This window comes from Epinephelus lanceolatus, chromosome 15 (genome assembly GCF_041903045.1).
Source record: "Epinephelus lanceolatus isolate andai-2023 chromosome 15, ASM4190304v1, whole genome shotgun sequence".
Classification (NCBI taxonomy): Eukaryota; Metazoa; Chordata; class Actinopteri; order Perciformes; family Serranidae; genus Epinephelus; species Epinephelus lanceolatus.
The window spans coordinates 17,819,027-17,837,143 of record NC_135748.1 but is presented as its reverse complement, the minus strand read 5'-3'; the positions used below and the strand labels follow the sequence as shown (position 1 = coordinate 17,837,143).

General features: G+C 44.0%; 1 protein-coding gene across 8 annotated transcripts in view; it reads right to left on the bottom strand.

The window, feature by feature from the left end:
- Positions 1–18,117, bottom strand: part of LOC117266673 (AT-rich interactive domain-containing protein 1B-like) — a 232,511-nt gene that overhangs the window by 57,687 nt on the left and 156,707 nt on the right. For all 8 annotated transcript variants that reach the window (XM_078175004.1, XM_033641962.2, XM_033641965.2 and 5 more), the window contains one exon: positions 4,396–4,696. In XM_078175004.1, the coding sequence (XP_078031130.1) occupies positions 4,396–4,696 (301 nt within the window). The remainder of the gene's footprint in view (positions 1–4,395; positions 4,697–18,117) is intronic.

Genomic DNA, 18,117 nt, shown 5'->3' with positions numbered 1-18,117 from the left:
ATAATGTTACAGTGTATTGGATTTGCTTCATGGAGAGACGGAGAAAGAGAGAGAAAGAGAGAGGGAGAGAGAGAGGGGGGAGAAAGAAGAGGAGAAGTGAGGAGACGAGGGAATCACAGGCGTGCCGTGGAGCTCCGACAAGATAGATTTGTGCAAGTGTATGGGTGTATGATAGGCTGGCAATCTGTCAGTCTCCCCCTCTCTCTCACTCTGTCTGGCTCTTTCTAGCACGCACACACACACACACACACACACACACACACACACAACACTGTCACTCATCCAAGCAAGCGAGCATATATAAGTGATTTATATGTGCGACCCGACCATATATATGTCACATGAAACCATGAAATAAACTGTTCATAGGTATGTGTGCTCATGTGCTGTTATGTATGCCTCCTGTGTTATTTTTTGGTGTGTGCGTGTGTGCTTTTGACAGCCAGGTGAAAGGATGACATGATGAAATTGCTCTCCTCTGACCGCTGTCAAGGGTAACGTGTGTCCCGTGAGTGCTCAGCCGTGTGACATGTTGCATCACTCCACCGAGTGAGGCTGACCGGTGACGGAATAACACACAAACACAGGCCTGGGCAAAATTACTGGTTCTACAAAGCTTGGGATGAGATGCCTTTACTTACAGATATTTGTTAATATCCCTTTACCGCTAATCCACTGCATGCATAATTAAACACTGTAGATGCAGGTGGATATATACGCACACTGGAACACACACTTTTGCACCACAAATAGTGAATTTTGTTTGTATTTAAAGGAAAAATCCACACTAATATCCTTATCCACAAAAATAAGTTCATGTATGCAGGTTTTTTAAATGCGGGAAAACCCTTTAAAATAGGTGATAGACTGCTCTCCCATTGCCTATACGTAGACTCAGTTTGACTTTCTGTTTTTATCTCTGTTCATGTTTGACATCCAGGACAGGCCAGAAAACAAATTAGTAAACAGTAAAGCAGCATGGAGGCCAGTGAAAATGTTACAGTGGTTACTCCTTTCTTTATATCATTAATTATTAAGCTCCTCTCTCTCAAACTCAGTGCAGACTAAATTTTGAATGATGTTAGAGCACTGCTTGGACGGAGACGGAGGGTAATTTGTGGTGGCACGTCATTGCATTGTGCAAGCAAAGGAGCTACAATCAGTGCATCCACCCTGGTGTTGTTTTTTCATTACTGCCAATTGAAGCCAATATGAAATGGAGCTGATAAAAACCTGTGACCACTCCAGAGTTATTTGACTCGTGAGTGAATGCCGATGGTAACCTTTCCCATTAAATTCAAAAGCCAGATGTTAGTGGGCGTTAGTTGGGTTTTGATCCAGTGAGAACGGGGTTTCACACACTTTAAGAATGTGGTAACTACAAATTTTCTTTGTATTTTCTTTGGATTCATGTGTATAATTACCACAAAAACTCACAATATGACCACGAAATGGTGACATTGCCGCAAAGCTATAAAGTAGTTTAATAGTAGAAAAAAAACCCCACCCAAAAAACAACCTCAAACATTATCATGAACATCAGATTTTGACGTCAGTGAAGGGGCTGAATGCATTATAAAAGAACCTGCAATTCCAATTTCTCCTCTGACAGTCGCCCTAATGGACCAGAATGCAGTGCAAGATATGTTGTGTTTTGACTTTTTCTTGACTGGAGCTCAAACTACTGCAGATAAAAACAGCCAAATTTTTTCACACTAATTAATTAGCTTATTAAGGTTTGTCTTTTTTTTGTTTGTTTAGAGGACACTGTTGTACACACAGCTGGTTTGAATAATGAAGAATATGTTTTTTTTTTTTGTGGTGGCATAAGTAACAGAAGTGGGAGCACTGAAGATACAAACCTCAGAACAACAAACACACATTGCTTGCTCACTCTCTTGCCCCCTCCTCTCCTCACTGACTCGCACCAAACTAAAATGACAACATTAACCAAAGTGTCCTAACTTGTGATGAAGTGTTAGAAAGTGGAGCGTTAGTAATCAGATGTGTGCTAACCACATTAGTTCTCCTGTGTCTCTCTTAGGCTGGCTGCTCCTTGATCTAATTCAAACTGATTGTAGTACAGCCGCTAAAACATGCCAGATGTTACTCACTGCTCCACGCTTTATCACCATTTATTTGGCATGGGGAATATTTTTAAATATTTTCTTATTAATCACGTCCCAGCGATCGGTTTCGCTTCCCGTCTTTGCCGCCTCATTCCGGATTCTCGTCATGATTCTTGGCACGGGCGCCTGGAAAACCACTGTCCCAGTTTTTCATTAGCGTCAATCACTCTGGTAAGCGGCTGCGAGGAGGGGAGGAGGAGGAGCTGGCGTCAGTATCTCACTCAAGACATTTTGCCCCGCCTCGTCAGAGTGACTGACAGGTCTGAGACATGCTGATGCGCCGGTCAGCCACGCAGTCGGGCAGAGAGGTGGCGGGATGACGGGAAGGCCGGGCAAGAACAGCGTGTACACGTGCGCACACACATTCGCATGCCTGTCTGAGGCAAATCAAATCCACACTCGTTTATAATGCTCAGTGTTTATCTAAATGGTTATGCGCTCTGCTATGGCCTCAGGAGACAGACAGACACACCGTGCATTGTCTGATAATCCTGTTGGTGTCTTGTTTGGCCTGCCATATCTTAGATAAGGCTACAAATCAGATGGGAGGTCCTCTACTACCAGTCAGTCTCAATTCATTAACACTCAGAGTGGAGAGGAAATATTGCCTGGACATAAATGTTGGAAATACTTGCGGATGCGCAGGGGAGATGGACTTTATCAAAATTCCACTGCAATGTAGGGACGTGTTTCTACAACACTGTGATCAAAGACTTAACAAATCCTGACTATGCAAGGACAAAAACTGTGTGGAGAAAATGAATGAGACATATTCCGTGAAGTGCTCTGCACTAAGCTGTAATATTCTTCAGTGGTCTGAATTAGGATTTCAAATGGACCAGAGATATCAAAGTCTAGACATGCCGGATTGATATTATTTGGTCTTCTGCTGCTGTGTGCACTCAGCTTCATCCTTTGTCCAAACTGGCAGAATGAAAATTGATCTGGATGGATTATACGCTGAGTTGGAGATGAGGGGAAAAAAAAGATGCTATTAAACCAGGATGTTGTCACCTTTATGCCACGGGTCATCTGGACTGCTCTAAAAAGAGGCCAAACCCTGCTCACCTAACACTCAAGCAAAGTCTCAGTGTGTAGATTTTCAACGACAAATATTATCATGTATAATCACATTAAATCAAGACACTGATTACAGCAAAGAAACACAGTTTCCCTCCTGTAACCCTGTTTTTTCCTGCTCTGGTTTATTTGCCTGTTTGGTTATAGAAAGGTGTGAAAGCCTCATCGTTGCAATCTACTTTTGCAATGCAAAACACACTACATTTAAATGCTGGCATGTTGTTATTTGTGGAAACCTGTATACTATTCTGCACCAGGGTCAGTTTTCTACATGACCTTTTTAAGATCCTCTTTAAATGCACATATTTAAAAACAAATGAAATCAGGCTTAGTTTTTAAATAGCACAATAAATGGAAAGGTCAAGCAGAAATGTAGGTGTAATAACGGTGGTATGCTTACAGCAGCAACAAGTTTACTAATGGTGCTGCTTTAAAGGGATAGTTCGAATTTTTTGAAGTGGGGTTGTACGAGGCACTTATTCATGGTTTTAACCACCTAAAAAAATCAGTTTAAGTGTACATTATGTTTAGAATATTTTCAGTGCTTTACGTTGCTGTCATCAACAGGGAAGTGACGCCATTATCTATGCTCTTTTCAAAGCCACCAGACTACACTGACGATATATAATAATTTTAGCTTGCAGAACATGGGAGTTGATTCTACCGCTGCCATGATTAGTTAATTTGTTTGTGTTGTTGTGTGACTTTGGTGTTTTAAAGGGTTATTTTAAAGGATTATTAAAGAACAAATCAAAACTAACTCAAACAGGACTGGAAACTGAATCTTATAGCCACGCCCCAGTCACTGATGTCACAGCAGCCTATTTTTAATCATCCGTCAAAGGCAATACACCTCATTTGACACCACTGACTGGGGAATGTTTGTGATTGTTTTCTCATTTGCTTTCGAACAGCAGCCTCTTGTTTGGTGGCACAAAGCAATTTCCCTTTAAGCTGTAAAGCAATTTTGCAAATTTCCCAGGGAATCTAACACGGTGGTACATGATGTGAAATGTAGTGTAGTGTCTTGGCTGGCAATTCTTGTCAGTTATTGTCTTGTTTGTTTGTGGTGATTTAACTAATAAAGTTATTATGCTACAAGTCGCACCTTCCATCAAGATAAAATCTGATTATGAGGATGCATGTGCACATTATTTTAGAGGCTTTAATGGCGACCCTACAGTACCTGGTGCTGTGGTGTTGGCTGAGGGTCCGCTGGCAGGAGAGATGGGTCCGGAGCCTGATCGCGACTGCTGGGACTGAGTGGAGCCTGCAGGCGAGCCCACAGGGGAGGGAGAGGGCCCGCTCCTCTGGTTGGGGAGGTGGGGGGAGGCGTGAGGGGAGAAGGGGGACTGTCCCTGGTTGCCGGCCCCTCCCTGCTCCCCTTGGCTACTGCTGCTACTGCTGGAGGAGCCGCCGACGCTGACGGCTGAGCCCAGACCGGCCTCGGTCCCAGTGGGGAGGTCATCAATCGAGCCGGACAGATCCTGGAACAGGAGAAAGGACTCATGCTAAGTATTTCTGAGGCTCGCCCAAGCATTTGATCAGAAGTGACATGCAGCAGGTGGCAGATTTAAACGTGAGCTCAAGCAAAGACAACATTCTCCTGGTAAACATAATATCATGATAAAACAGTGTTCTTGCAACTATTTCAGCAAAGTTGAAATGTGATTGTTTGGCTGAAAGAAGATAACAAAACAAAAAAAAAGATGTGAATCATATGATGCAAAGACGCATCATATTTCCAACACTTTCGTAAGGCACTGCAGGGTTAATAGGTTGAAAGTTCTGCATGTGTACAAACAGTGTTTGACTTTTCCGTGACCTACTGTAATCACTGAATCTCTGCAGGCATGAAGACAGTGGTTAATATGGCAGAGGAACAAAAAACATTACCCACATAAGAAGATACTACTGTACACTGGCTGAAAATGAATTGTAATGGGCTTTCATTCAGACCAAGGGTGAGTTCATATTACAGTTTCCATTCCCTGTGGTGAGCAGAGAACTGTGTGTTTGTGTGCGTGTGTGTGTGTGTGTGTGTGTGTGTGTGTGTGTGTGTGTGTGTGTGCTTAGTACTGTAGGTACTCCCCCTCCTGAATTGATTCCAGGGAATCCTCACCAATACTGCTGACAGAATACTGAATACTGTATAAAAGTGAAGAGCACGGGAACTAGTGAGACAATGAAAGATGGAAGAGAGAGTGGTGGAGGTAAAGAGAAGAACAGATGTGATGTGATGCAATGTGATGGCTGCCCCCTAACTACACATCACACGCATTTGGACACACACAAACACACACACACACAGCGGCTGTGCCCCAGCTGTAGCTGAATATGGGGGAAGTCACCTGTAAGTGACCCTGGTTTCCTGGCTGGTGCCCGCCTGGGGAGGAAGGGGAAGAGTTGCGGGTGTTTGCCAGCTGATCCTACCTGCTCCATCAGGCCTGTTGACCCCGTCCCACCTGAGTCCTGTGCAACCATTACTGCCACTACGGAATGATACGTGTCTATTTGTCTCTCTGTGGGTGACCTAGAGCTAATATGGGGTCTCAAAATCAAAAACAGCCCAGCTATATGGCTCCTAAATTTACAGGGAATGCTTTCACATTTTGTTCATGCTCAGACTAGACAAAAAAGAAAGTCATTTTTTGTCCTACTTAGATTCACAATAATTCTGCACTTCAATCAGACTATGCATCCATCACTTCTTCAGGTGTCTGAGCAGAAGTGAGGATGTCGGTGTAGTGTTGTAATATTTTACTGGAAGTTTCAGATTGTAAAAGCTACAGTGAAAGCAGCTTCACCACTTGTAGTCAAACTTAAAAGCAACAAATACTGGCAGTCCAAACATACTAGAACGCTGGAAATGTCTGCCAAACCCTGCATGTCTTGACTACATTGGCTTTGACTACAAATGCGGCATTTGTTTTGAATTTATGCAGCTCTGTCACACAGTCAATTCAATGTCAACAGTGGCAAACACTGTACTTTTTCCTCATTACCCCAGCACCGTGTTATTTCATATAAAATGTGAGACAGGCCTCTCCCATGTCTCTCTATCCATGCGTGGCTTAGCCTGTGGAACAGACAACCAAGTCAGTGTGGCAGTCGGTCCGTGGCTGCTTGTTTTGGTTAATGCGATCGCGGCGCTGACACACAAAGCCTTTGTTTTCCATCATGCCGCTGTGAGTGCCCACCCGCTCTGCCAGCCTGCCAGTCTGTCGCCTGGCATTATCTACCCTCGCTCGACTGAGTACATGGGGCACTCGCTTTCCCTGTCTCTCCTTCTCACCCGTGGTACCACTCCCTGTCTCAGCCAATCAAGTCACCCAGTATTCTGAGCAAAGTGATGTAATGCGCTGCCTCAACCAATAGGGCTGAATGTTATTTTCAATCGCCCTGCAGCCCCGGGTGCATGCCATTTGACACAGCGACGTTACCGTGAGAGCCGGTGTAACCATGGCAATGGCTTTTCCAAAACACCACGAGCTAGCCCAACGTACGGCAAGGTTGTTAACCTACAGGCTAATTGTGTGAATGGATGGGAATAATTGCATTTCACCTAATTGGGTGCTGTTGCCAGCTTTTCCAGTGGCAGTTTAGGGGTGGGAGAATGCGTACCAGTAATTCGTTTAGAGGCTGTTAGGCTCATTTGGATTATACACACACTTGAGCACAGCTGTGTGGCCCAAGACCAAAAAAAAGTAGCAGCACTATAATAACATGAAAGGGTGGGAAAGCTTAACACCCGTACACTATAAAAATGTCAATTGTAAATACCCAATAAACCCATAGTTATAACTTATGGCTGCTGAAACACTACCATAAAAAAAGTCGTTTCACAATGCACCTAGAGTCTGATGCATTTATCAGCGCATACACCCTTTCTCCACATGTACACTTAATCCTCGTCAAGGGCCACAGAGCATTGTGTTACCTGGCTAACTGTCTGCTACACAGTCATGTGTAAAGTATCGAAGCCAGCCAGCCAGCTAACCAGCCAGGCAGGCATGCGGTCGGAGGATCCAAACGCCCAACAATCTGGGGCCCCAATCCAAAGTGGCCCAAATCCAATTTGTTTGGCTCGGGGCTGCAAATTGCTCTGTGCATTGAGTCTCCAAATAGCTGTCAACCACTCCCGCTTGGCGTCCTGTATCGCTTAATTCGCTCCTGGAGCATGTAATTGTCATAATAAGAAAAATATTGAGGTGATAATAACCAGTTACTTTGAGATGCCCCCCGCCCGCCTCAAGACAGACACACATACAGTCGCGTATACGCACATAATGGGCCGCGACTGCCATCTACACATTTCACACAACATTGGGGAGGCAGTCGCTCGTGACCCTTCACCTCGCTGGTGTTGGCGCCTGCCTGCACTCTCTCGTTTAGTGTGCCTCTGTTTATGTGTGTGTGTGTGTGTGTGTGTGTGTGTGTGTGACAGGCACACAGGCTGCTGGGCTGTCAGAACGAGACATGCTTGAGCACTGATGCGGCCGAGGGGACAGATGAAGCTACACACATACACGCACACACACGCAAACACACTCCCCATCCCGTCCCTCACTCATACTACTGACCTGCTCTCACTCTCGCAGATCCACACACACACACGCACACACACACCAGCGAGGTATAAGGCATCAGTGTGAAGCAGGGAGCTGTCACATCCGGCAGGCTGTGGGCCTTTTTCCCCTGACCATGGTGCTGATGTTGTCTCCTCTCACCGCACACTGGGAATTAATCAAAGTTGCTATGGTAGAAGGCACCAAGCGTGTGTGTGAGAGAGTGTGTGAGAGAGAGCGAAAGTGGTTCTCTGTCTAGACAGGGAGGAGCCAATGGCTGCAGCTTCCTGTGGGCTACAGGAAAGGAGAGCGACTGGAGAAACTAGTCCCTTCTCTCTCTTTCTGACACACACACACACACACACACACACACACACACACACACACACACACACTCTCCCTCTCTCACATCGAGTATCTATTTTTCTGTCTCTCTCTGTCTGCCCCAGTCAGAGGGATAGTATGGCTGAGGGCTCTGCACCAGATGGCTAGCCAGCTAACTAGACCCTGAAACACAAACTCAAACACAACAACTGAGCACTGTGAGCGGCATCACTCAAAGACAACCTCCCTTATGGCTTCTGCACAGAGCCAAAAGACAAATTTGCATGACAGATTTTACAACTTGACGGTAGTTATTTACCACAACATTTGATAGGTAGGCTTTATTTTTTTAATCACTATTTTGAAAAAATCAGCCGCTAACGACATCTGCCAGAGGAAAATAAATCTAGTAGTAGCTCCCTTTTATAGCGATATCACTGTGTTCATACTTGGCATGGAAAACAGAACATTTTTACTAAAAATATGAAGAAGAATGTACTAATAGCAACTAGTTACATCACCTTATGAGTTTATCTTTTTACTGGCTTTAAGGGGCAGTTCACCCAAATGATCTATTTATGCAAATAGTTTTATTTGTCCAAGTCATGAGATATCTGTCTCTGATATTTCTGCCTTACATGGAGGTAAGCAGAATTTGTTTGTTGTGCTAACAGCATCAAAAAATGACATTTAAAATATTCAAAAGCAACATCTTTCTCAACAGTACTACACCCCGATAATCACAGAACAGCTGTCAGCAGTTTTCATAGTGACTATTTCTGTTTCTGGACAAACCATTTTGCTGTTGAATTTTTAAAATGTTATTTTTCAATGCTGTGGACACCACAGATGAAGTTTCTGGCTGCAAAAAGTCCCAGAGACAGATATCTCAAAATCTGGGCAGATAAAACCAAAATATCTGCACAGCTTGATACTACTAGAGATAAGTGGGAATATGTCTTTTTTGGACTTTGGATGAACTGACCCTTTATCTATTTATCTATATGCAATATCGGACATATTAATGGGGGATTCCATGCTGCTCAGTATAGACTCTGCATGCGTTACTCCAACCAACTAACCCAAGAGGAATTATCTGAAACTTGAACATCCTGCAGTCTCATTGCAAAATAGGGCAAATAGGGAAAATTGACTGTCTCCCACTGATCTCTCCTTGCTTATCAAAGGCCACAAATCTGCTCTGTCTCTGTAGGAGGTGGGATTTTAGCTGCTACTCCCCTGGTGCAACCATGCTCCCCTCCCACCTGCTACACCTGCTGCTGGACACCAGACCCCATATGAGCACAGACTAGTTGGCAGAGCAGCAGGGAACGTCAGGGGGGCCTACGCAATGCACACACTGTATGAATACTTTTCATATATGTACATTTATTTCATGTAATTGTTTCTCCTTTCCATTCTGGCTCCCTTCTAAAAGTAATTCCAGCATGTGTCTGTTAGCCAAATCAGGTTATTTTAAAAAGTTGAAGTTACTCTTTAGTTACAGTCTCTTAGTACAAAATTTCCCCTTTGTGTTACCATCCCTCGGCTGCAACTCAGCCAGGATACACTGTTGGGGGAGACATAAAGAGGAAATATTACAATAAAAGTCCAACTGCTGAAGCCTCATATTAGCTTCGGCTGAACTTTAGCATTCATATTTAAACAGAATGAGGACTGTGGATTTTATCCCTCGTCTCTTACAGTGGAATTATATTAGAAAAAGATCTCTTCACGGCCAGTATGTAGAGGGGGAACAATTACGACGACCAAAAACTCTTCCATCGTACATACTGTATAGGCAGGTCTGTGTTGTTTGAAGACAGAAAAATGTGAACCTATATGCTTTAATGCTGTTTTTCTATGCGCACAGTATTGATGTTTGTACCTATGTGTATATGTATCCATATAGGAAATGTGTTTTCACAGGTCAAGAGTAAAATCCATTATAATGTTACACATAGCGGCGATTATGCTCCACTTCATTGTGGTACAGTATATACAGAAATAACACCTCAGTGGGCTCAGAGGGGAGTTTTAATCTCTGTTTCTCTTCTCTGGGTAAATATGATGATGTAAACTGTAATTAACTCAAACAGCTATCGTTTGTAGGCCTGAGGGACAGGTCTGCTCATGGCAGCACTGCACTCATTTATCGGCTCCGGCCGCTGTGTTTTCTATCTTTATGGTGCACTGGAGACTAAGAGGAAATGCTATTACACAAAGATGTTTTTTATCCTCCCCCCTAACCGTCGATTGAGGCAAAATCCAAATGAAATGCCATGCAAATGAATCCAAATGGACTGCTGAATGCGCGTGTGTGTATGTGTGAAAGAGGGTTTTAATGCGATGCCCCATGTAGAGCACCAACTGTAATACCCTTCACTAAGTGCTATTAAGTACAGAAAGAAGAAGAGAACTGAGAAGGAGAGAGAGAGACTTAGCGGAGGGAGATTTAACACAACACCCACACCATAATTTCTTTTTTTGATGTCAATCAGCTGGAATGTCTACCAAGCCTGGAATGATGATGATAATTGGTGATGATGATGAGAACTGATAGAAATTATGACGATTTAAGCGCTGCACTGTAAAATGCTGATCAAAATGTGCTTGCTAACGCACAGCGCTGCACTGCTTTAATAATTGTACATAGGAATGTGTGAACATGCCTTGACGGGGCATGTCTTTGCGAGATAATGTGTGTGTTTGTGTGCAAACTTGGATATGTATATGTATGAGCTCGTGTGTGCAGAGATAAGAGTTCTCGAGCAGAGTCTGTGCCACCTCCTGAGGGTCTTTGCCTTGTGCCTCCTCTTCTCACTGAGGACTTCACTCAGAGAGACTCCAAACACAGGCGAGGGCACTCTTTGCAAACCGAGGGGAGATGTTTGGCATGCCTCAGGCTCGCCAAAAACCCATGTGGGCTTTAGGCTAGCACCCAGCAGGCACTCAATTATGCCAGCACGCCAACCCATGAACGTCTGTGTTGTGCCACGAGCTTGCAGGCTGAATGTTACCGTCTCATGTGCCTAAAGTTTCCTATAGTTTCTCACTTGAGTCTAGTCAGAGCTGCCACAGGTGGCACATCATCTTCTTGTCCTGAGACCAACTCAGCAATGGCAGCAGTGAGGACATATCAACACAGTACCACACAATACTAAGGACTAGACTCATGAACTTTTGGTAACAACATGGGAAATGGGCCCAATGCCACCAGTTCATATGGCCTCTTCTCATGAACACAGCTAACACAACCTCATTTGCACTGTCACATGTCACAGTATGTTAGGTTACACTAACAACATTGTCCTGTGAGCAGGTCATTATGTATGTTCATCTACAGGTTTGAGGGCACATCAGCAGGTCTCCAGCAGTCGTGCAGCCTCCATGCAGTGAAAACACCTGACATGATCAGTATGTGGTTGAACCAAACTAGGTTGTACAATATGTCCTCTTACCACAACATCTACAGGGCTTACACCTGTTGCAAATGGCCACACTCAAAGGTGGGCAAAAAGCTTTCTGCCTCTCATCCTTCTCCAAGAACTCCATTTATTTATGTGTCTTTGAGGTGTCAATGCAAAGAAATGTACAAATGTCTCCTCAAAGGCATTGAGAAAGAAGTTTAAACTTTGCCTTATATTCACACGCCTGGCCAATACATCAAGCCCTTTGTTTTAAGCACACAGAAGTGTTCGCAGTGCTTCAGGGGTCCACATTTTTACCGTAGGTGGTCTGAGCAGGAATCAAACCCCCAATGCTTGTGATGCTACTTCCACAACGCATCTACTGAGGCTGCTGCTGCTCTGCTAATGTGCTGCTCACGCTGCACCTCCTGTGTAGACACAGTGTAAGCATAAAAACGAACAGTTGCTGTGTAGCGCTCAGAGAAATAATTGCATGTAGACAGTGTTCATAGGAAACACTATATTAGTGAGCAAAGTGCTGGTTTGAACAAACAGCGGTTCATGATTACAGAGGAACTGTTTTGTGATTTGAAAAACACTGCACTATTTGGAAGGGTACATTGTTGCCAGTCTTTTTGCTCTGTCTCAGTTTTTTGTTATCTGGAACAAAAGCAGCCTAAGAGAACAAACTGTTCAGGGCTTCCCAAAGTTGTGCAGAGGAGAGCCACAGCAGCACTGAAAAGCAATTGTGCTTTTCTTTTCAATTCTGCTTCTGCACACTTCACAAAGCCAAGACAATCTCTTGATAATACCGCGGCATCTCGATAAGAGGAAAAGAAAGCTCTTTCTGTTTTTCCACCACCAGCGCTGAGCGGGGGGAGGAAAAAAAAAAAAAAAAAAGACTCAAGAGCGGTCCTGGAGTCAGGCGTGAGGGTCAAACAGTCGTGTGGACACCTGACTCAGGATTCCGATAGATTCACTAAATCTGGTGATAATGCTAACAGTGACTCTACTGCTTTAGCAATTATTGCTTGTTGTAAGATAGGGGGCTCACTGAGTGATAACTGCCCCGGCTCTTAAGCCTCTCATAATGTGGAGATATGGGGCGGGCCACATTGAAAGGGACATTTGAGGCCCTATTACCCCTAAGCTGTTAAAGACGCCCAAATCTGGCGCTGCTTGTCTCCAAACCGGAGGGATTAGTGTTGAGTTTCACTCCGATTCCCCCTGATAATATGCCAAGCTGTAGCAGCTAGGAGTACTTAGCCAGTGGGCCCTATTCACTTAATGCCCCCCCACTGTTTTCTGCACCAACGACAATGACAGCAAAGTGTCTCCAACACCCAACAACATCCTTTAAATGGCTAAATAAACATGGAGGTTGGCCCTCTTTGTGTGCCCAGGTATTGAAGTCAAAGATGCCACACACTCCACTCGCCCACGAGTCCGACCTTTCACACGGTTGAGTTAGGTCATTGGTATTCTGCCTAGAAGTGTGTATTTAAATTTGCTTTCATTTCAAATGGCAGCTTTACAGAGGCAGAGGAGACAGGCCGAGCCTGCTTATTGTTTGAGCTGCTGAAACTTTTTTTTTTCATTAGTCTGCAAAGGTTCTTCACACTTCAGTTTTTAATGCACAAGCCGACCACTCACCACCTCCCCTTACAACACACACACACACACACACACACCCACACCCACACACACACACACACACACACACTCACCCTATTTGTTCTGCACGTATTGGTTCCGCTAATGTTTTTATTTATGGCATTCCAGCATGACATCCTGCCATCCAACCACCCCCCCCCCACCTCTCCACTCACCCAAGAGAGAACTGAAAAAAATGACGCATGACATAGAGTGTGTGTGTGTATATATATGTGTGTGTGTGTGTGTGTTTGAGAGAGAGAGAGAGAGAGAGAGAGAGAGAGATGGAAGGAGAGGAGCAAAATAAAGAAATAAATAAAGGGCCCAAATTCCTCATTTCTAATTCAGCTGCTCGTTCAGCTTAACCTCTCTCTCCTCAGCAATTAAAGCGCACGCCACATCCTTCACGCTGCGTACAGCCGAGGCTAAATAATGCAGGGGGCATCCAGCACCCGCATCCTTTATCATCCCAAATGACAGCCATTTGCATATCTCCCCAGTCAATTAGAGCGCGGCGGAATAATCAGCCCATAATTGGGGGAGAGCGTCGGTAATCACCCGCCCTGGCACACCGACAGGGCCATTGGAGGAGCGAGGGGGGAGAGGTTGTGTGTGGGGTTGGATGTATGTGTGTGTATGTGTGCATCAGGGAGACAGTCCACCCGACTGCAGCCTCTTCACTTCAAACTAACACGTCCAAACAAGCAGTCTAACTTCTCTCTGGTTCCCTCTAATGCTCCCTGTCCTCCTCCTCTTTGCTGCCCCTTCTCCTCGCTAATTTGCACGTACCAGCTTCCTCAGTCTATTTGCCTCCAACACATTATTTCTATGTGATATCTTTCATCAAAATGGGTCAGTAAAGGACTTTTAATGGCGTAAAAGCTGATACATGAATGACGGGTTTCATTCCAGGATGCCATTCATTCTCAAATGTTATCAAATGTTAATTGCTCGCCATTTAAAAAACATGAATAATGACATCCTCTTCAGTGTTGCTGCTATGCAAGCAGGATTCAAGGGCTCAAGATCACTAATGTCAATAATGAATTTGATTCTCACGCCAGCAATTCTGTCTGTTGATGTGCCAAAAGTATCGGATTTTTCCCTTTGTGAGGAATGAATTCTTCACACGCAATGAAAAAATTGTGAATTTCCTGTCAACAAACATGATTGTGGAGCAACTTTTTTTTTTGCCTGCCTGCAATTCTTTTTTAAGAGCTATTAAATTTGTACTCTATTGCTTTAACACAGCACAACGGCCAAGAAACAACGTGAGAAAGACTGTGCCGAAACACCAGTGGGAAAATCCCCTGCTTGTCCCCTTCAGATGCAGACAATCAAAGTTGTTTCATGGGAAGTTTTCTGGGCAGCTTTGAAGTGCAGTAGCTGCATAGCCTCTGTATTTCCTGCTGAAAGGGGAATGACCATTTTTGTGAAACAACATTTCCTTTAATACACTGTAACCTCCCATTCCTCAGATGCTTTGGTGCTGTCCTCTGAACATGACAAATAAAAGGATGACTTGAGAGAGAAAGAGAGAGAGAGAAAGAGGGGTTGACAGTAATGGGTGCGGTGGAGGTGTGTGTGTGTGTATGTGTGTGTAAAGGAACATCAGAGAAACCCAGGCAAGGTTAGTTCCCATCTGCAGCTCCATCCTTTTGTGTTTCCCCAGCTGCTTTCTTTTCCCTCTTTCCTTTGTATTTATTCTACCCAATCCAGTTCAATGTTAGCCAGCACTGCCTCTGTGGTGTTTCAGGCTCACCGTCGCTTTGGAAAGATGAAACGCGTGCCATTCACTTCTCCTTGATAGAAGTGGCAAGAAATGAAGAAAGGAAGTTAGAGCTTGGAGGGAGGGAAGCAAGGACAGCACAGGGGATGATAGTGATGATTTGTTTCGATTTAACCTCCACATAGGACTTCAGTCTATTTGCAGGTGAGGGGCAGAGCAGACTAACCTGAGACAAAACAGAGTTTAAACACAAACACAAAAGCTTCTTTTGAAGAGAAAACACAAGAGTGACAGCATCCTTAAACAGCTCTCCCTGTCCGCAGAGGGAGGAAACATTGATTTCCTTTTTACTCCTTTTTTAAGGGGGGTGTCTTTCTCTGTTTAATCCCCCATCCCTCGACTCTCGGGGGATCTGTGGCATTTCCTGCCAGCCAGCCAGCCCTGCGCTGCAGAGACTTATGCATCACTGTCAAAATGACTCTGATCAAAAGAAGGGAGGGGAGAGGAGTTTGAGGGGAAGGGAGTCTGGTTTGAGGGTCTGGTTTGATCGGTGTGATGCAAAACTCTTCCCCCATTGGACGTGCCGCCTGTCAGTGCGTCCGCCTGGGTAATCCATCAGCCTTGCCGCTGATCGATAATGTGATTGGTGGAATTCTGAGAGATATCTGGTTGTGATCTGTGTTTCTTAAGAGTTACTGCGCTGTAAAATTAACACCTGACTGGAGGATGCATAAAATTAGGATGTTAGCCCTCCCTGACTTTCTGTATGTTCATCTATTCTTGTGTCAAACTTAAAATTCTGTCGTATTATATTTAAATTACCTGGCAGCATCATGTGATTCAGGGAATTTGTTTTATGGAGTGCATTCTCAGAGGATTAAAAAAAACTGTGTTGATTAAATCTGTTCAGAAATGATATGGGTCTACTTGTTAAGTAATTAGAAGATAAACCCAAAAGGGACTCCAAATTACTCACATGCTGACCCATACGGGACTACGAGGCACCTATATCAGATGACCTCTGTGTCTGGTGAAACGCTTGCCTGATATCAGACAGAACTGTCAACTTGTTCCACTCCATTTCTGTTGACGTCAACTCAGTGGAGTGGGTGGATTCAAAGGTCTGGACCCAGGCAAGTGAAGCAAAGCCTGGTGTGGAATTTGTGCTGAAATTTCTGCTGGACAAATAACATACGTGGAAAATTCTTGACTATGATTACGAGAAGTGAAAACGCCTAAAATTATTGCAAATAACAAAGGGATCTAAGGTAGTGTGGCTTTTGCTTTGTTTCTAAGTAACAAAGAGCAAATTTCTAACTTTATTTTCCCTCATTTCTATTTGTAACTACGATAGTTCGACACCAATAATTATCATCTGGGTCCTCTGCATATATATATGTATATACATGCATGCAAACAGCAGGCAACATATCAAAACACTCATTCAAAACACTGATGCAGTTTTGGCAAAACTCCATATGGTATGTCATATTCAAAAGTACATGTAAAAGTGAAAATTATATCGTATTCTGTTTTTCTTTTATTTCTCATTATGTAACATAATACACCAATATGCATGATGAATAATTATGTGATAAAAGCCATGACATCGACTGGTGTTCTAGCAAACCGTGCATATGTTACCTACTCTCCACTTGTGTTGCCATGATACAGGAATTTCTAACTTTGATATAGTACCTTGGAAAATAGCAATATTTAATACAGATTTCAATGCCATGGGGAAAACACTGAGGGTATATGAGTTATTTTTTTTTTTATTGAATGATAAATGTAACAAGGCTATAACATGATGATGACAACTTTTCTTGGTTCTAAGTTACTATAAGTTATAGTAAACATCAGTAAGTGAGAGCGAGAAAGAGCAGCTGGTACTGAAGTATCAATACTGAGGAAAATGAATACTGAAACCACGTCAAAGATTCATAATCGACATGTAAGTGTGTATTGATAAACTGAAAATACGCACTGAAAACACTAGGCAAAGCCATCTGGAGCTCACCTTGACCCCTGATCTTTCTGCAGTGGGTCAGTGTAATAAAAAAAAACACTACATATAACACATAAAGATATAAATAAATACATCTTTATGCTTATTCCACACATTTGTGGCTGTTTAAATGGATTTGTAATTACTTAGAGAAATAGACAGACAGCCAATTAGGGAGACAGTGGGCTGATGGAACAATAAAGAGACAATATGGTTCTCATTTCAGGTTAATCAAATCACACAGGCTGCACCACACGCATACGCACGCTCATCCGCTGAAAGAGTTATGCAGTGAGGCAGCAGCCCTCTCAGGACAGGCCCCGGCGCCGACGTCAGCCCATATTTCAGAGAGAGCGTTCAAACAAACTTTTTAGCGGTGAAAACAAATTGGGCTCACCATCAAAGAGACTTTTCAAAAAGCCATTTCTCTCTATGCCAGTTCAAAAGAACCCTGGTTGGTAAACAGGCATGGAGAATTCACAGCGCAAGATATTGTAGGAGGTACAAACGGCTGGAGCTTCACCACAACAAAGGCAGAGGAGAAGGAGTGGAGGGGTGTAATTCATCACACACTCAACAAAAGCAAGTGTGACTGACTGTCCATGACCAAAGAAACAAAACAAAACAAAAAAACTTCTCCTTAATTGGAGAAGCTATTGGTTTTTTTTCCATTTCAAACCCACTCTGTCTATTGTTTTTTTTTTTCATCCCTCCAATTTCTTGCTGCTCAGTGTGCCTGGATGCCCTTGCCCTCTCCTCCTCCTCCCTCTCGATCTCCCTCTCTTCCTCCTCTTTCTTTTTTCCCCTCTCCTCTTCCCTCCCTCCCACTCCCCCCCATTTCTTCATTAAAACAATTCACCGTGAGTTATTCTGGCCTCCATCTTAAATGAGAAGACAGACGGAGCTGCAGGAAGAGAGGGACAGAATGAAGGGAGAGGAGGCTAAAGAAAAGGGGCGAGGAGAGAAGAGTAGGGAGGTTATGAAGGAGGAAAAACCTCCGGGTCCTTTACGGCTTGTGAGATTTCCTAACAAACAGACAGACAGGCAGACAGAGGCCTTGCTCCATATACCATCCGTCCCTCCACCTCAGGCAAAATCTCATTTGTCGGGGATTCAGCTGAAGACCAGAGGACAGAGAGATGGAGAGATCGAAGGAGAGCAGCAGCAGCAGACTCGAGCCCACCCCTCCGTCGAGCCGTCATTAGCTATGCACAAG